This window comes from Protopterus annectens, chromosome 2.part1 (assembly GCF_019279795.1).
Source record: "Protopterus annectens isolate FY-2018-M chromosome 2.part1, PAN1.0, whole genome shotgun sequence".
Taxonomy (NCBI): domain Eukaryota; kingdom Metazoa; phylum Chordata; order Ceratodontiformes; family Protopteridae; genus Protopterus; species Protopterus annectens.
In genome coordinates, this window is record NC_056729.1 from 572,141,096 (window position 1) to 572,161,954 (window position 20,859).

The 20,859-nt window shown below is 39.6% G+C and overlaps 1 protein-coding gene across 7 annotated transcripts in view; it reads left to right on the plus strand.

Annotated features, from left to right (window-relative positions):
• PTK2B (protein tyrosine kinase 2 beta) overlaps nt 1–20,859 on the plus strand; it is a 2,401,727-nt gene that overhangs the window by 1,727,055 nt on the left and 653,813 nt on the right. For all 7 annotated transcript variants that reach the window (XM_044062346.1, XM_044062339.1, XM_044062341.1 and 4 more), the window contains one exon: nt 4,927–5,006. In XM_044062346.1, the coding sequence (XP_043918281.1) occupies nt 4,927–5,006 (80 nt within the window). The remainder of the gene's footprint in view (nt 1–4,926; nt 5,007–20,859) is intronic.

The window sequence follows — 20,859 nt, forward strand, 5'->3', positions numbered from 1 at the left end:
AATTCAAGATGCTAACTCTTCACCAGTTGCTTCCTATGCTAGGCAAAGATGCCTGGTTGGCAACACTGGATTTAAAGGAAGCCTACCTGCACATCCCAATCGGGGAATCTTGCAGAAGATACCTACGCTTCAAAGCAGCCTACATGCACTATCAGTTCTCTGCACTGCCCTTTGGCTTATCTACTGTGCCCAGGGTATTCACAAAGTGCCTAGCTCCAGTCATTGCATTTTGCAGGCAAAGAAATATTCAAATATATCCATACCTGGACGATTGTCTAATTCAGGCAGAAAGCCAGGACATACTTTTGAATCATCAGGCATTTGTACAGAAGGTACTAACTTGTCTGGGGTACACCATAAACGAAAAGAAATCACATGTTGTACCCTGCCAACAAATTATATTCCTGGGAGCAAGCTTGAACACAACTTCCCAGATTGCTTTCCTCATGCCAGAGAAACAAATTCATTTGACAACTTACTTTAAACTAATGGCCACAAAAACCCTGCTATCTGCAAGGCAAATACTGCAAGCCTTGGGTTTCATGGCCTCCTGCATTCTACTAATTCCATATGCAAGACTGCATATGAGGAAACTGCAATGGTACCTAAAAAGCCTATGGTGTCAACATTCTCAGGATCTGGAAGCAATGATTCCTATCATACCTTGCCTATGGTTAGAGTTCCTTTGGTGGGCAGAGGCCTGCCACCGAAACAAGGGACTACCATTCACTCTACCCCCTGCCGCCTAAACCCTAACAACAGACGCATCAGATTTTGCATGGGGGCTCACCTGGCAGGGAAGTGAATTCAGGGCAAATGGAACCCAAGTCAAATTGACCTGCATATCAATCAAAAAGAAATGTTAGCTGTACAGAATGTTCTGACAGCCTTCAAGGACTACATTCTTCCAGGACAATTAATGGTAAACACAGACAACACCACTGTTATGTGGTACATAAATAAGCAGGGGCATACCCATTCTTATCCCCTCTGCAGACTAGCCATGGCTCTGTGGAACAAAGCGTTAAGCTAACAAGTGCATCTAGAGGCTCAATTCCTGTCAGAAAAACTAAATATACTGGCAGATGAACTAAGCAGAAATCTCATGGACCCACACGAGTGGAAACTGGAACCAAAGACTTTCAACATGTTGATAAACAAATGGGGGAGTCCAGATATAGTCCTGTTTGCCTCCCCCCAGAACTACCAATTGGACAAATTCTTTACAAGGACTCCCCACAAACAAGCTTGGAAAGTGGATGCTCTGTCCTTCAGCTGGAAAATCTATCAGTCTCTGCCTTCCCCCCCTCTGCCTCTCTTTCCAAAGTACTACTAAAGATCAAACAGGACAAACCAAGTACGATACTGATTGCACCAAACTGGCCACGCCAACAGTGGTACCCCCTCTTGCACAGTGTGTCACTGCTGGCTCCATGGCACCTGCCTCAGACCCCTACCCTGCTGTCACAGCTGGAGAGCTAGATTCTACACCTTCAGCTTCAAACCCTGAACCTGACAGCCTGGCTAATTACCTAAGCTCTCCATTACCATCCCTCAGTAAACAAGTGTTGGATGTCATTTTGGAGGCAAGGAGGCCTAGTACAAGAAAATCTTATACTGAAAAATGGAAAAAGATTCTGTGACTGGAACCAAACTTAAGGGATGGGCACAGCAGCGCCCATCTTACCTCAGATTCTTCAATGCTTAACTGAGATGCTTCACAAGGGCCTTTCTTTTTCCTCCATCAAAATTCACACCTCAGCCATTTCAGCTCATTACAACACAGAACCACCCCTCTTCTCTCACCCAGTGCTCAAGCAGTTCCTCAGAGGGGCCAAAAACTTAAGACCACCCAGGAGAGCCCCAACTCCAGCCTGGGACCTTAACTTTGTATTGGAAAAACTCACTCTTCCTCCTTTTGAACCAGCTGGAAATGCAGAGTTAAAATTAAATTCTTGGAAAACAGCCTTCCTTTTAGCAATCACTGCAGCAAGAAGGGTATCTGAATTACAGGCCCTTATGGCAGTGGAGTCTTTCATCATCTTTCATGCGGACAGGGTGTCCCTCAGGATCAGTCCCTCCTTCATGCCCAAGGTGGTATCCAGTGTGGCTCTTAATCAGTCCATTCATTTGCCAACCTTATTTTCTAATCCACAGACAACTTAGATTTTACTTGGACAGGACTAAACCTCAAAGGAAATCTGAACAACTGCTGGTGGCATTTGCTGCAGGGGCAGAGGGTAAGGCTATTTCAAAGCAAACCATTTCTAAATGGATAGGCCATTGCATTCATTTCTGCTATAAGCACCATGGAAAACTTATCCCATTGGGGATTAGACCCCATTCAACCAGGGCTGCAGCTACCTCTACAGCCTTTCTCAGAGGTGTCCCTACCAGGGACAGCCTAGAAGCTGCTACCTGGAGTTCTGTGTACATACTTTCACCAAGCATTACTATTTGCCAATTTTCTCTAAATCCAGAGCTGGCTTTGCCACTGCAGTCTTGCAGGGCCTTATAGCTGATCCTAATGCTATCTAAATTCCTCCTACCATCCTTAGCTTTGGGAATCTACCCAAATGTGATGACTGCAACAGTGAAACACCAAGAACATAGTACAGTTGTGTACACTTACCACAAATGTAAATGTTGGAGTGTATTCACTTGCAGTCCTGGTTACCCTCCCTCCAGCCCCCAGATAACCTAAATGTGATGACTGCAACAGTGAATACACTCGAACATCTACATTTATGGTAAGTGTACACAACTGTACTTTAGCTGCTTAGACCTATGGTAGACTTTATCCATGTAATATGAAAAATGTAATTTGCATTTAAACAGTGTGTACTTCTAAAAGTCTACAGATGCGCATGTTTGGTATTATAAGCGTACATGTACTGCAAACAGAAAAGAAGCGTGACCTTTTTAAATATCCATATGATACAATTGTATTATTTTAATTGCCTGGGAAATCAAGAACCTAGTATAGTTCATCCTTTTCAAATGTGTGTATCACAAGACACATATCATGTTTAAGAAATAACTATAGTGTGGATTGACAGCAGATAAGTTTGCCACCAGTTGTCTTGTGGGAAGCCTAACAATGTACAAAAGAGCTGAAAGATGAGGTAAATGAAATTTACAACGTACAGAGGTGCATAACATCTTAAGTTAGAAAAGAATTACAGGAAAATTATGTAAATATGGGTTGAAAATGGGAATGTTCAGAGATGTGGGAACAACTTAAGACAGGATACAACAGAAATTGTGTTATAACTGGGATAGCCGCAAAATCCAAATCGAGACTGCTTGATTCCATTTAGGTCTAATTCTGTTTTATTTAAATTTATATTCGGGGACAACAGATTAATATCTGTAAGAAAATGTTCATGGAAAAATATAGCTGCATGAATTGTAATTTATTGGGAGTGGGAGGTTTGCCTGATAGCATCTCAGCTGCAGTAAATGTTATTAATCATGGCTGAAGACAACCTTTAAAGCTTTCCTCCTTTTTCTATGAGATGGAGTGACCTCATAGCTGACAGTGTTAAGTAGGGGTGTGCTGGGAGCTATAAACGTGTTGAAAGTAAACCATTGTTGATTTCTACTTTTGGTCTCTTGATTTGCCCACTAATGCTGTTAGCTGACTTATCTCAGGTAAGTAACCGAGATCTTCCTTTCAGTGCATTCCATGACCGGGCTGTTAGTATTGTAGTATTCTTCAGTATTTTTCAAACATATTGCCACTGAACTATATGCTCTCAGTTACTGATCAGAGGATTGCAGAGCACTTTTAGCCAATATCTTATTTCTAAGCAGCGACAGTTCCAGACCCATCTTCATTAACAGGGAACAAGATATACCTAATTCATAGGTAAGCAAACACATTTAATAATGGACATGATAAGAAAGTGACACAGGAATTATAGGTGACTGCAGTACACTATTACAGTAAGCATTTGTTTGAGACAACATACTACAAAACATAATCAGTAGATCCTGTTGCCACGGCGTGGTTCTTATACAGAACAAACAGCGGATACTTTCCTTCATGTTTAGCATTGTTATTTGTCTCAGGTTATGCAAAGGTAAATGAAAGGGCCACAAACTCTATACCAATCTCAATGACCAAATGCATCTAAAATGCAGAAATACTGCCTTAATTGGCTATGAGGATGTACTTATGACTTAGCAGTTTTACCGTAAACAATAAAAATCTTTTTGTATAGTATTAATAAATGGGCAATTCATGTAATATTCTGTAATGATATGTTTAATTTGAAGATTTCTGTGATATAATGCTATAACTGTTGTCTAAATACTGCATTAAGAAGTGAAGTGAACTAACTTGCCACTCAAAGGGGCTATTTATTGAGAGTATGGACAGGGGAAATGCATGTGCCAGAAACAAGTTTACATAAGTGTAATGAAAACTTTGTACTAAATGTTCTGCGATGTGATGACAATGGCAGAGATGTACACTAAATAAGCACAGGGGTCCTGACTATGCAGATGAACTGAACTTTTCTACAGAAGCGAGTATGCTTGAATATGCAGTGAACTGCACTATGGTATAATGGCAGACTCCTTAATTTCATGCTTTCAGTTTTGGATCTAACAAATTATAGTGCTTGTACAGCATCTCATTTGGCTTGAAAACAGCTGATTCTTGAGTAAAAAATATGAAAGGAGTACACTGTAAATTATAAACAATGCTTTCCATGGTTTTCCTTCTTGACTTCTGATATTGGAATAAGGAGCATTTGCTGTCTGTCAAGATTAGGTATCTTTCATCGATTGCCATATTTTCAGATTGTCAATAAAACAGACTATTGAAGTAATGTTCCATGATCTTTTGTTTTATAATATCACTTAGGAATAGTGGCTTTACTCAGTAATTTTGAATTTCTGCAATATTTCTGTTTGTAGGTACGTAATGATTACATGAAGCTATACTCAAATAAAGTGAGTGAAGGCATGGCATTGCAGCTTGGCTGTTTGGAGATAAGGTAAGACAGTTGAAAAGAATATAGACTATATTTATCATGTTATATGTATTTTACTGGTAAGCTTATGGTAGTGTTAGAATTAATTATTTTTTATGTCTTTATTTATTATTTGTAACAACAGTAACACTCTATTAGAGAAATGCAACAGACAGAAAAATCCACAGATATCAGAGAGAATACAGATATTGCCTACTAAGTATCTGTATAGCAGTTTATGAAATACAATGCCAATATCAGTTGCATTATTTAAGAATGCCCCTAGGCATATCTTAGCCTTCCCTTTACAATTCAGGATTGTCCTGTGAGGTAAAATAAAACACATTTTTATGCTCAGATTTGTAACACTGAACTAGAATATGCTTTCTGATAAGAGGTTCAGATATAAAACAAAACAGATTTTGCATACATTTGGTTTGGGATAATTAAAAAATGTTATAAATATCTATAACATTATAATATTGAAATAAGGAGAGAATGTTGTCTTCTTCATAAAAACATTCATATAAATGTTGTGGGAATGTCAGATGCAGGTGATGTTTCTATGGAGAGACACCTAAATAGTGCTCACTATGGCACAGCTCTATCATGAGAAGTAAAAAAAAAACCCTGTTTAGATGCTGTAATAGAGAGATTTCCTTTCTTGTGAGTTATATTAAGTTGTGCTTGATAACTAGCATCTGTGATGGCTCAGCAGTCAGTGGGAGTTGAAGATACAGATATTTTTCATTTTTGAATAATGGTCTTTATAGCTGCCATAACAGTCTCTTATATTTCAGTGAGTGGGCCAACTAAACCCGAACAGTAATAGATCCTTGTATAAGGAAGTTGTCATTGACACCATCTCTTAGCAATCCACTTTGATTTGAGCCCCAAATTACTTAGACTAGCACAGGACCAAGGATATAGGTGCACAATTGCATTCCACTGTCCTTGTCACATCTCCAGCACTCATCACATCATTATATATATTTGAGAGGATTTCTGTCTATACACACTGAGCAGAGTGGAGGAGGGGCGTTGACTACAACTCTGATCTGAGATATATAAGTATCCTATTTTTTTGGATTATTTATACTCATTATTGTTTCTAGCAATTTATATATAGCACTTTTTATTGCCTGCTGCATAGTTTTTAGTGTATTTTATTGCTATTAACTAATTCGCACGGGTAACTGATTTATTTGCAGTTAAAAGCATTCTGCCGAGTCTCTTTGCTCTTTTATCTGTTTAAAACCTTTCATTTTGTGCCTTTCTGTAGTGTTTACTGTCTAAAGAGTGTATGCTAATAGCTTTAGTATTGGTCCTCACCCTCCCTCCCTGTCCATGTCTTGTTGTTATACTTGGTGGCTTTGCAGTTGCCTACCCCTACTGTAGATTTGATCTGGGACACTCCTCCCAGTCTAGTGTCATTAGCTCATTCTACCTAATACAGAGAGAACATCTGAGAAGGCCTTCTGTTTCTCCTTTTTCCCTTTCAAAAAAAATTGCCTGAATCTCCTTGTGTTCTGACTGTGCTTCTCAAACATTTTGGAAATGTAGAGTATATTTTAGAGCATTTATTATAACTGTAATTGCCTTAATATTGCTACAACTCAAGTGCTCTAGGTTGCACTGCATCTGAATTGTTTGTGTTTTAGCTGCTTTTCTGTATATATAGACTAGCTAATTACTCTGCTGTATTACTGCCTCTTAAATCATTTTTCAGTTATGCACTTGCGTTGCTTCATTTAAAAAGTTTTAAATTGCTAATTTTGAAGAGTTTTAATTGCATTTACTGTTTAGGACTACACACTCAAGTGTGCTAGCCTTTTCTGTGCTTATTTGCTGTATTATTGCATTGTGTAGCCTGTTTTAACAAAAAAAAAATTACTATCTTGTTTTGCTCGTTTACCACCTTTCCTAGCCAGTCATATCCCAGGCTTTGCTTGTCTCAGGACTTTATTTTCTGTGTTCAGAGCTATCCAGACCTTGCTGTGGTAGAGGGAAGCCCTACTACTTACCAGTGGAAGTGGTGAGCATTGTACTGCCTAACACGAGAGGAGTGGTTTCCAGCACTGAAATTGGCTATTTTCTATCCCTTTCAACTTTCTAGCTTAAAAACGAGTGTGTTTGCACATTTTTCGCTTCGTGTAGCACTACGAGGCTACAGTTAAACTCTTCCAGGTGCCAGAAAGTCTGCTCTTCAAATTTTCCCTGAGAACTAGCTGGTTTCTCAGTAGTAGCACTAAACCCTGAACCCCTGTGACTAGCACTTGCTCTAAAACCTGCTGGAAAGCACTAGGAAGCCTGAAACTGATACAAGCACTCAGCTCTCCTTGTCAATAAGGAGAAACTAATCATGGGCACTAAACAGCCTATAATTGCAAAGTACCTTGCAAAGGGAAGGGAAAGCAGCTCTTATACTTTACAAAAAAAGCACCTAAACAGTCATGTCCAAGGTTCAGCTTCCAGTGATTTCTGCTGTCCACCTGGTGAATCTGGGCATACTGGGGCAATGCAGCAACTGCCTCATGTACACAGACAATCCTCTCCTCCTACCACCCAACACTACAACCTGCGAGAGATGCACTTACATAGCCAAACTGGAAGCAAAGCTCTCTCGGCCAATATTGTGCTAGACAGTAAAGAGGAGAAAGTTAACACCTGCACTACACCTCAAGCAACTCATAGCCCTTCAAAACCCACACCATCAACACTCACACATAGCAACACTAAACCGACGTATGTGTGGAGGCCCTTAACATTAACCTGCCCAAGCAACAAGGATCTCCAAAGCTGAAGCGCAAACAAACACCAGTGTGCCACCCAACAACAGCCCCTAAGGCAAGGCAATGTACCCAACACTTTAGTCATAGGTGACTCTATAGTCAGGCACACTGATGTCCCACTCACCAAGCTGAAAAAGGAGAAAATTACAGTCAGCTGCCTGTCGGGTGCCAGGATCCGCCACATAACGCATGCACTCAAAGTCATTCCACAACAAGTACAAATACGACTCTGTCATTGTCCATGCTGAAGTGAATGACTTGAGGCGTACCTCCCTGGACTACATGAAAAGAGACATGGAAGAGCTCTTGGATCATGTGGCCCAGACAGGTATGACCCTAGCCCTGAGTAGCATCCTGCCTTCGCCCAGAATGATGCCACAGTATAAGGACAAAATGATTGACTTCAACTATTGGCTAAGCTTTTGGTGTCATTCAAAGGGGATCCAGTATCTGTTTGCCTGGGAAGACATGATCGACAAACCATGATGCTTTGCTAGAGATGGTCTGCACCTGTCACCCCTGGGATTCAGGTTACTGGCTAAAGCTCCTGCCACCCCTATAGTGCCTTTTTTAGGCAAGGTTCAAAGGATAAAACCACCACCATAACAGATACAAGCATGCAAAATCTGAAGGTAATGCTACTCAATGCTAGAAGTCTAAACCTCAAAATGCACTCTCTCAAGGCACTCCTAAAATGGAGAACATCGATGTCTGTGCAGTAAGTGAGACCTGGTTCAAGGCTCCAGAGAGCACCCCTGCAATACCAGGCTACAACTCTTACCACACTTTTCGGCCACAAAACCAAGACTGAAACACTAAAGGTGGAGGAGTGTCCACCAAGGATATTCACACCTCCATGCTAGTTGCCCAACACAATGCATCTGAAATTCTCCAGGTGCAACTAACACTAGGTAAGACTGCAATCCAAATTGTAGCTTGCTACAGATCCCCCACCATGCCCCAAGATTCTCACTACACCTTTCTAAACATACTGGAAAATATTAAGTTACAACCAAACACCCTAATACTGGGTGATTTCAACTACCCTGCCATTAACTGGGAAAACAACTTGGGTACCAACTCCCTTTCCCAACACTTCTTGGAATTCATAAATTCCAATGCCCTGGATCAACTAATCCATTGTCCCACCAAGGGGCTCCAGTATCCTAGACCTGGTCATTACCAACATGGGAGATAGATGCTCCACACCAGTGTTCACCCCCTCATTGGTCAGGTCTGACCATAAGCAAATCACCCTTGACATCCACATCCCACCCCCCAGTAAGGAAACCTCCTTAAAAAACTTATCCAAAGCCAACTTCATGCTACTCAAGTCAGCAGTGACAAACATCATGACACCCATGCAGACGGGATCTGAAAGTTCAACTGCAGAATCCTATACTAAGGCACTGTATGAGCACAACCACTCGTGCATGAATCGTGCCATCTCAAATAGAACCAAGATGCTCTTCTCCAAAAAAAGGAAGCCAATCTGGTGGTCCCCTGCTATAAACAAACTATACAACAAAAGGAAGAAACTGTTGCAGAAAAGAGGAAAATCTCATGATGCAAAAAACTCCCTCACCAGCCTCAGTAAGAAGCTGAGATCCCTCACAAAATCCTCAAAAGCTAGTTATGAAAATAAAATTGCCAAAGATTCCAAAGACAACCACAAGGCATTCTATAGTTATGTCAAGAATCTAAATGGCAATGCTCAGTTCTGCTCTGAGCTACAACAGAATGGCATTAAATATACTGATCCCAAGGATATTGCCAATATTCTGGCAGATCGGTTTAGTGCTAACTTCACCCCCCTCTCACCCCTTAAAGGGCCCATCTCAATACCAAAAGATTGCCGGATTCTAGTAATAATGGCCACACAGGTAGAAACCGCACACTCCAAAGCTAAGAATACAGCATCCATGGGACCAGATGACATCTCAAGCTGTGTACTACATGAACTACAAAATGAAGTGGCACCTCACCTAAGTGTCATGTTTAATCATAAGCTCACCTCAGGCTTCGTGCCCACTGAGTGGCACACAGCTACGGTTATCCCACTTTACAAGGAGGGATCCACCTTGGATCCTGGGAGCTACCCGTCCCATCAGTCTGACAAGCCTGATCTGCAATGGCATGGAACGCATTATCATGGAACTTATAAACAAAGACATTGGCAACCTTCAAACACTGTACCCCACCCAGTTTGGGTTTGTGAAGGGCCAGTCTTGTCTCTTGAATCTGATTGACTTCTTCGAATCAGTCTCCAGAGCTGTGGACGAGGGTAAGGCAGTCCATACAGCCTATCTGGACCTCGCCAAGGCCTTCGACACCATCCCCCACTCTGGAATCATAGATAAACTTATTAAGCTGGGCATAAATCCCTGCGTCACTCGATGAGTTGCCAACTGGCTTACTGACAGAACCCAGACTGTAAAAGTAGCCGACTTCATATCTAGCTCCAGACAAGTGACAAGTGGAGTACCTCGTGGTTCAGTCCTGGGACCACTCTTGTTTGGCATCTACTTCTCTGAAGTACAGGCCAACACTAAGGGACTCTGGCTAACAATGTTTGCAGATGACTGCAAACTGGGAGCCATTATTGAATCCCCAAATGATGTGGATATTCTACAAAAGGGCCTTACAGAAACAGATGCCTGGTGCCAGAGCCATGGGCTCAACCTTAATGCCAAGAAATGTATAGTTATCTCCTTTGGAAAAAAACATGTGCCCATAAATTACCACATAGGTGGCAGTACACTAAACATCGAAAGTGTGATGAGAGACTTAGGCACACAGGTGGACAGTGGTCTCACTTTCGATAACCACATCGCCACAACAGTCAGGAAATCCTTCTATGTGGCACACCTCATTACTAAGGGCTTTTAATCCAGAAGAAAGGAGGCCATTGTCCCACTGTACTCATCCCTCATTAGACCCATTATAGAGTATAATGCCCCATTTGGTATGTACCTCACAAGACATCTGCAACAGCTGGAAAGGCCACAGAAATACCTCACTAAAAGAATCACAGGCCTAAAGCAGATGCCATATGCTGATTGTCTAAAAAAACTCCAGCTATACTCTGTTGCATATTATCTACTTAGAGGCGATCTCTGCTTAACATACAAGGCCATGTCAAACCCTGAGCTGTTGGACATGCTCCATTTAAAAAAATCCCGGTCCCTCAGAGCTACACACTCCAGTGATCTAAACGTTGTCATCACAATGAACAAAACATGCTGGAGGGATAGGTTCCTGATCCAGAGACTCCCCATACTCTGGAATAGACTGCCCATACATGTCAAGCAGAGCGCCTCCTTGGCCCTCTTCAAAAGAAACCTTGGTGATTGGATGGGAGATAGGAAATTCACCCCGAGGATCATGTCAGTCGCCCTGCTAGACAGGGGTCCAGAGAAGTAAATATTGTGGGAAGAAATATCGAGGGAATTGTTATGGCTAGGTTTGTATAGACCCTAGGGCCGATAGCCTAGTACCAACCTATGAACCTATGGAAGAACTCAGCAAGGTTATCAGGTGCCAAAAATAGGCAGCATGCATATTTCCAATAGATTCTACACAATGTTGATGCCTATCAGATTGTATGGGTTTATTTGCAGAACAAATGCCTTGTTTTTGGTGGAGAGAGGGTTGCTTCTCTCCATATGACAGTTTATGCAAATCCAGTCTTGGATCAAACTGAAATTAAACCATGAAAAGATATGATTTAGCAAACTCTTCCTTGATAGGTCTAAGGATCCCATCTGGTCCAAATGAAAACTTTACAGGAATACAACTGAGCAGTGAAAGACTGAGTTTTTACAAAAGGTTATTCTGATAATGAGTGAGCTGAAGGCAGAAGAAATAATGATTGGATACTGCACTACATTAATATTGCAGCTCTTCTAAAGGCCTGATACACTTTCAGAGAATATGTACTAAAATAACTTTACCCTCCCTTCCACCAAGGATAGAAAGTTTAGAGAAACTGAAGAAATGGCCACTTTGTAGTAGGATCCAGAACTGACGTTACACTTTTAAAAGCATACAACATTGTGTTGGCATATTGTGAAGTGCTAATTGTGTTTATTTTTAATGAGTAATTTTTCTACTGAGGAATTCAGCCTGCCAGAAGAGATTTTATAGAGAAATAACATATTAGGTTAAAGGGTTAGTAATGGGTGATTTTAAAAGTCTGGGACAATTGTTCTGCAGTAATTGTACCATGGATTGTATCAAAGGAAATAAATTGTCAGGTCTCGACAGGGTAAACTTTCTTATATCCTTTCTTTTTTTTTTTTTGTTTGCACTGAGTTGCACTTTGCACCTTGTATATGTATGTATATATATATATATATATATATATATATATATATATATATATATATATATATATATATATATATATATATGGATCCATATGACTACATCGACAAGTGAGAACATCGACATCCACATTGTCGACTCAAAATCACCGACAAATTAAATAAGCGAAATGTCAGATTACCAACATTTACATGTTCGAGAAACACGCAGTCACGAATAAAATGCTCCTAACAGCTGCACAAAACTGCTACCCTTACTAAACCATGGTATTCATGCATAGCTAAATGAAAACTCTGTTGCAGGAATATACGTTGAATAAACATCTCCAGGTTTTCAGCAAATTGACATGTAGTGTACAAGGTCAATACATGCGTTACTGACAACGGTATGTGCTCTGCACCGAACAAAGATAGCTATCAAGTAGTAACATCGGGTTCATGTTTTCTGAATGTGCAGTATAATACATACCTCCTATTTCCCCAGGACTACTCACCTGTGTATTCGCCATTGTGGTTTGGTGCAGAGCACATACCGCTGTCAGTAATGCTGATTAAGCAACGAAGGTTGCGAAAGTGCTCACCTCTCCTTTTTACTTTGTTTAAATAAAGACGTTATTGTGTGGTACCCGGTATAGTGTTTTCTCTCATATACTTCTCTTTTTATATACTGGGTTTTACCTGTATAGCCGTTTTGCTTTTCGTTTATTAGGAGATCTTGCTTTCTCCATTGCTTTTTTTTTTTAAACCTGTCTCGCTATGCTAAATGGGTTTAACATAGCGAGACAGCTTTAAAATAAGCAATGTAAAGTCTGAAACTTAGATGTCGCATTATTTAGTGATTGCATTTTTCATTGATTTCTCAAAACTCACATGTTTTATGAGGGTCAGACCAAAACTATGAGGCAAAATCCGAACATTCTGCTTCAGGATAGTTGAGAGGCATTCCTTGGGATCAGTCCACTACACTGGTAAATAAGCAAACAAATAATAACAAATAAGACAAGCTGGGCTTTATTTTACCGTATGGAATCCATCTGCACTGGGACATTGCCCCGGTCAAGAGAGAGAGAGACATAAGCATATATTATTTACTAATTCTTGTAGCAAAAATGGATACAGCTTTATTCATTTATTAATTTTAGAGTACTCCGTTAATCATATTCAGTGTTGTGATGAATTCGGTGTCTTGATTATGAAATTACATATAATCAACATGTATGCATAATTAATACAGACTTCTGCACAATAACCTGCTCAGCTTCCTTCACTGAAGTTGCATATGTAATGCTGCACAGTACTTGATGATACGTGCCTGACATTATCTTCAGATCTTAATTTCGGTCTTTTTAATCAGTAAGTGTTAAGAAAATGTCAGTAACACAATTAAGATAAAAAAAACAGTCACAGAGCACAAATCACTCATGTTATAATATGGCAGAGCAAGCTAAATCCAGAAGTAACATATACTACACTTGGGATTCTTTAGCAAGTGCTGTGCATATCCAAAGGGGTCACTGAAAGCAGCACCAGAGAGCTAATCAGGCAGGTATTGGCAACTACATTCCAAGAAAAGGAATGCATAAAACAACAATGCCATTGCACTAATGGAATGATCAGCACAGTTCTGTGCTAAGGCAGGAACAGTTATGCAAAAGTGCATGTGGCTGGTGTGATGGCTGTTAACGATTAATCAGGCTAGCACACCTAAGGCAGTGAGCATCCCAAGTCTGCAATGCAGTGAATCATAGCTGAAGTTAGCGGCAGCTACCGTAAGAAGGAGGGTGCCACTGAATAAAGCAGCTAGCAGACATAAGCAGTACAAGTTTGTACAGCAGTGTGGGGACTGTGATGCCCCACCTCTGTGCCAGTAATCAAGGAGCCTCAATTCTCTCCACTGGCACCTGTTTGGAATGTTCACTGGCAAAATAACAGGTACACACGCAGTATCTCCAGATGCAGCCCTCTGAATCAAGCACAATCAAGCACAGTTTTCCATAAGAGCACACAGGGAACACAGTCAGTTCTGGGGCTGGTTCCTCTCTTTTTCTCCAGATCCTCAATGTGACTCCCTACTGGGACAGCTATAGAGTTGAGCCCTTAGCCAGGAATCCAAGCCAAGTCACCCAACACTCTGTGTCCAGCCAGTACTTTGTGTCTCTGTCCAAGTAGCTGACACACACACTCTTTGAGATTTGATTTGCATACACACACACACACACACACACACACACACACACACACACACACACACACACACACACACACACACATGCACACTCACACGGGAAAGGCTGGCACAGGTTTACTAGCTATGCACCCTTTTTCCAAGATTATAAAGTAGTTATCGCTGTCACTAGAACACCAGCTACTTTAATGCCCTAACAAAGGGTGTCCAATTTTATTGTGTAATATTAATACTAATACAAATGGTAGTTTGACCAAGAGCAAGGCTATTAGGAGTGCCCTACTCAGTATTACCAAATAAATATGCAAATACTTTCAAAACGTAAGTATCTCTACAAAGATCAGCCACAATGAAATGTTTAAATATATTTAATAATAAATAATGAAAGAACAAGACAATACTAAATATCTATTCACAGTGACAGAGTTCAAAATCACAAGAAATATTTAAAATAATATTGACGGACATACTCAGACAAATAAAGAAAAACGATATCTAAACTGTTTCACTATATTCCTTATTGAATCCAAGAAAATTATACTATTCCCTAATAACTTAGTTGGGCAAGGCAAGATGAAATAACATGAGCAGTCTCTCTAGTCAGGCTCCAAATTAAAATATCGCTAGGAGACGTCTCAAAATAATATCTAAAATATTATTTCTGGCATAGCTTGCAGAATGACATCACTTCTGGTCATCTGACTTCTAGTTCCCGTGCAAACCTCCATTGCTGGAAGCTGTCAGAAGTTAGCACCGACCTATAAAAATATACACACAAGGACTTTTGCTCAGATCTGTGGCAGGTGCTGGAAGTTATAAAACAATTTCATACCTCCACACATCCAGAGTAGTAAATAGTTCACCCCAAAGACAATGCAGAAAGTTTCCTAGTACAGACCTTGTGTCTCTGGCTGTATTGAAACTTGTGAGATAACATTTTTATGGCCTAGCCCATAAAGTGATTTAATTTCAGATGTATTATCGAGTTTCCTGGACTGAGGCTAATCTCCTGTCTTCCAGTTTCCTCTGTTAAAACATATGTATTTAAACAGTTGCAATAGTACATGTACATTTCTGTCCTCTCCAGTCGGACACACTGTTGATACATTTTAAACACATGCACTTTAGATATACATTTTCAACACAGACATCTGTACAAATCTGTACAAACTCTATGATTGTATGGCAAGTGGGATTAGTAGTGAGGAGTTAATATTGGTCACATTTGACATTCAATCACTGTTCACCATTCTACCGAATGATTTAGGAATTATATATGTTAGGGAATATCTATTATTACATAGCACATTTACACCCGTACATATAGAACTGTTGGTACATTTGCTAGACATCGTGCTTGAGAACAATGTGTTTATATTTGAAGATACAATATACAAACAGCAAGCTGGTGTTGCCATGGGCACGCCATGTGCAAACAGCTATGCCAACATGTTCTTGGCACATTGGGAGAATGAGGTGTTGTTTAGAACTAATGAGTTTATGAGCTCTGCTATATTCTACAAACGCTTTGTAGATGATGTGTTTATGCTATGGAGAGGAGGTGTTGATTCGCTTAATGAGTTTCACGGCATGATAAATAACTTGACAAACTATTTAGTATTTACCATGTGCTATTCAACCCTTAGATTAGATTTCCTAGATTTATATATTGAGAAAATGGATAATGGGTTGTTGAACACAGGAGTATATCGCAAGCCATGCCATCGCATCTGATATTAGCGAGGACTAGCATGCACCCCAATTATATATTTAACAATATAATAAGAGGACAGGGCATGCGTGTTTCCAGACTCAATGCAACTGAGACAGGCTTTGAAATAGGGATGCATGAGTTGAAAGAGAGATTAGAGCATAGGGGTTATAGTAATTATGAAATAGAGAGACAATTTAATGATATGCACAAACTCAGATTGAATAGAGCAGCACCTTATTATGGACCTAGACCCACACTAGAGAATGATGGACGAAGTGTGAGTAATGATGTCAAAATCTCGTTATCATATACTAGTGACAATAGGGATCTAAAAGATATATTCAATAAGCATTGGTCCATATTATGTACAGATGATGAGATCAGACAGGTGGTAGGAGATGAGCCAAGGTTTCTGTACAAGAATAAATTAAATTTGAAAAGGTTGCTGTGCTACTCGAAGAAGAATAAGAAGGGATTTGAATCATATTACACTAAGGCATGTCAACGTTGCAATCAATGTGCATACATTGACAGTGCTACAACATTTGTACACCCTGACTCACACATACAGTTTAAGACCCAAGTGGACGCAACATGCACTAGTATGAATATTGTGTACCTGGCAGTCTGCCAGGTATGCAATGCGTTCTATGTCGGTAAAACTAACCGACAACTTAAAGATAGGATACGTGAACACAGATACCACATGAGGAAAGGGAATACAATGAATGCACTAGCTAAACATGTAGTAGAATTAGGTGATACACATAGATTCCTCTTTAGAGTTCTAGAAATGATTGAGCCTTGTATTAGAGGTGGAGACATTAGGAACCACACGGAAGATAGGGAAAGTAAATGGATAACAAGACTAAGGGCTGATAGGGGTTCTGGACTCAATGAGAGAGCTTCGATAAAACCAGCTCTCAAGAAAAGAAGGAACATCAACATTAAGCATAGGTAGTTTTAAACAACACATTCAGACATTTTCTACAGCAGTCACACATTTTTTATTGATTGCTTACTGATATATTTGTTTATATTTTATATAAACATTTTATATGCTTTTTAAGTATGTATTTATTTTGTATAAGCTATATAAGTTTCTTAATATATATCTTATATAGTAATCTATTTTAGGATTCATAGTGGTTTTAATATGTAATATACAACTTTAACTGTTAATTGCCACTTATTTGTTTTATTGATGGATGCATTTATAGGGGCACTATGGGTAGCAGCAAATTGATCTGAAGAAACTCATTTTGTGAGTGAAAGCGCTCATCAGCTGCAGCACTTTTATATATGGTGTTTGTCTTTGGAACTGTGGATTAAAACCTTTTTACTTAACAAGGAATCGTGGTCTATTGGTCTGTTGTGCTCTCCAACTTACTTATAGTTTGGCTTACATCTGTACAAATCAGTTTGATATACATGTAACATACAGTTCTAATACATTTGTAACACAAGCATCTTGTATAAATCAGTTTGATATTCACAGATGACATATAATTATTTACAGAATTCCAGCTAGCTGTGCTGGCAGAAATACCTCTTGTCACAGGAACCATGTTTGTTATTTATTTTTATTTATTTTATTTTACATTTGTTAACCGGGAAAGTCCAACTGGATGCATGTCCATTTTCAGGGGAGGCCCGGGGAGAAAAGATGCACATGTACAAAAAGATGATGGTTAATATTCATGGTTACATTAAAATATGTAGCATCTTAAAATTTCAATAGGAGGTATATATATATATATATATATATATATATATATATATATATATATATATACATTGTTACATTGAAGTTTAAAATCATTGTAGGTTTATAGTATTACATATGTACAGCAATAGTAGTATTACATATGTACAGTAATAATAGTAAAGCATTTGAGTGTATAGAATGGTATGATACAATGATAGATGACATGAGTGACTACCTGAAGAAAACAAGGTGGTTAGTGAGAAAAAGGTGTTTAGTTAAGAGGAGAGTTCCTGGAAATTGGATGTAGAAGGGTTGAAGACATATTTGTATAAAAGCTAGGATGATAGGATACACAAGAGGAGGTAAAGACAAGGGATTTAAATAGTTAGTGTAGGGAGTTAGAAACACAGCATTCTAAAGTTGTGTATAGGAAGTTAGGTAGGATTTAGTGACTATTGTTCTGAAGGTTATAGAGAAGTAGATATAATTAGGGTGGGTTTAGGTAGAATGTTTATTCCAAATTGCATCATTTACCTTCAGGAATTGCATGTAAGTCGAGTTAGCCTGGGTCTAGATCATGGTTATGGTGGCCTGATGGTTATATAAATAGGGAGGTGATGGAGTACATAGTAAAGCAGGAAAGAGGAGAACAGCAAGAAGAGGCAAACATATAAGAGGAAGCAAAACATATAAATGGTGTGGGATGGAAGGAGGGTATTTCTTCAGGGGCTAGTGCTGTTTTTGTAATTTTAACAAACTGGTATTTCTTCTGGGGCTAGTGCTGTTTTGTAATTTCAACAAAAAGTTAGAGAAGGGGCTAAAGGATGGGTGTGGGTGAGATAGGGGGAGAAGTGCAAGTAACAGAGAGAGACAGACAGACATGGAAGATAAAACAGACAGGGATGATGTACACATAAAATGAAGAAGATCATGGATGGACAAACACAGAGAGGGTAGACATTTGGTGATGAGGAGAGCTAAACAATGTACAGGGAATAAGGAGTGACACAAAGGTGTGAACACATCTAAAAGGGGATAGGGTAGGCTCCTAGCATGCTTGTCTGCTAGGCCTACCCAGAGCACAGCAAACCTAGGTATCACTCTTCTGAGTAGCTGATGTTTTGCATTAGTTGTTGCTTTGGATGCTCACTTGGTGGAGCCTGCTAATCATGAGACTTTATGAGTCACCCTAAAGGTTCTCCAAGTTACCAGAAAGCGAGTATCAGGTGATCTGCAGCCTTTGAAAGTGACCATCCTCTACATTCTACATTGAGGGATCAGAAAAGGCCACTTCTGCCCACCTTCAAAAAATAAGTCTTCATCTCACTTCCTGAGAGGTGGACAGAAAGGATACCAATGATCCCCCCAGATTATGCCAGTAGGTGGGAGAGAGATCTTGGAGGCTCGGGTGTTCCAGTGCAAGATGCAGTAGCCAGCAGCGGCTGAGGAAAATACATCTCCTCTTCATTTTCCTCCATAACTGCACCTACAGAAGGGTGAAGCAACTAGAAAGGATTATTACATGTCTGCTTCAAACGCAGTCACAGTTTTACAGTGGATTGTTGCAAAAGGCATTTGGATCCTGTTACTGGAAGTGGTGCTCCCACTTTCTGCAGTGCCCAGTAATGTTCAGCCATTGCTGTTCTACAGCTGCAAAACCAAGTACACAGTGTTAACTCATGAAAAGCTGCTGGTAGCCAGGTAATGAAGGGTGACATTCCCTACAGGCTTTAAGTTGGATCACAGTTGTCTAAAGGTGTGAGTCAGAAAGAAAACTTGCTGTGAGAAAAATGATTTCAGCTGATCACCAAATAGGGCATTTTTCATTTCTTGTTCAGCTGAAATCATTTTCTCATGTATAATGTGCTTAACCATAGTACTGAATGCCACAAACTCAGTACCACAATGAAGTCACAGTGAAACAAACATAACTGTGTGTGGTCTGCTATTCAGGCACTATTAGCTTGAATGGGACAAGGCAGCACAAAATAATAACATTTAGCACTGTATTTCTGATTAATACCACATCACAATTAGCACTGTCAATGTTAATAAGCTAAACATACATTGTACAACACTGTGCATATTACAAGATAATTGCAAGAACCAAAAAATGCTTAAAGTACTCCTCTGGCTCAGTATCTTGAATGCTTGGCTCCCATTCCCACAGCAGGTTGGTATGGCTCCCCCTTAGGTTTTCATACTTGTGATGATGTGAGATAGTGCTTGCTGTGCCAAGGGGTGTAGGGCAGTGCATGTGTAACAGATGCCAGCATAGCTAGCTTGAGTTTTGTAAAGAATTATGCAGTATGTCACTTGAATATCAAACTGATTTGTACAGACACTTGTATTAAAAATGTATTTGTAAAGCTGCTAGTATTAAAAAATCCATCAACACTGGGTCCTGCTGGACAGAAAAGAAATATACATGTATGTCAGGCTGTACTAATGTAACTACTGAAATGTATATATTTTAACAGGGGATACTGGAAGGGAAGGGGTTAAGCTCAGAATAGCTAACCTTTACAAAAATAGCCTGAAATTAAATGACTTGGATTAGGCCATAAAGATGCCATCTCACAAGCTGAGTATCTATGAAATGCCTTTCTACGGGAAGGATAACCGTATTGGAGTTGTTTTGCAGCACTCAGCTGTTGTGTTAAACCTTTAGCTAAAGTTCTATGTGCATATTGTGACACACCTGTGCCAAACCCTGGCTCAGTATCTAGTGAGGGGGTAGTGTAGGAACTACAGGGTCAGGTGGCCAGATGTGATGTCATCCTGTAGCCAGACATGACGTTGTATTTAGATGCTAGTGAGAGGTGTGATAGATGCACTTTCAGACCTGACAAAAGACACTCGTCTAACTTCATATTGCCTTGCTTTAGTAAGTATACTTGGGAACAGTAATTGCTTTAGTAAGTAAACTAGGGAACAGTAATTCTTCAGTCAGTCAGGAAAATGTAGTGAGTTTAGTTAAATATTTTTTCTGTATCTGTGTTTTTTTAATATTTCCTGTGATGAAACTCTGGTGTTTATTGTAAACAGATATTCAGTATTTTCATGTTTTCTATTTCATTATTTATTGTTAAATATTTCTATACCTTTCAGTGTGCCTGGTCTTTTAGAAAATATTTAACTTTTGAGAGTAAT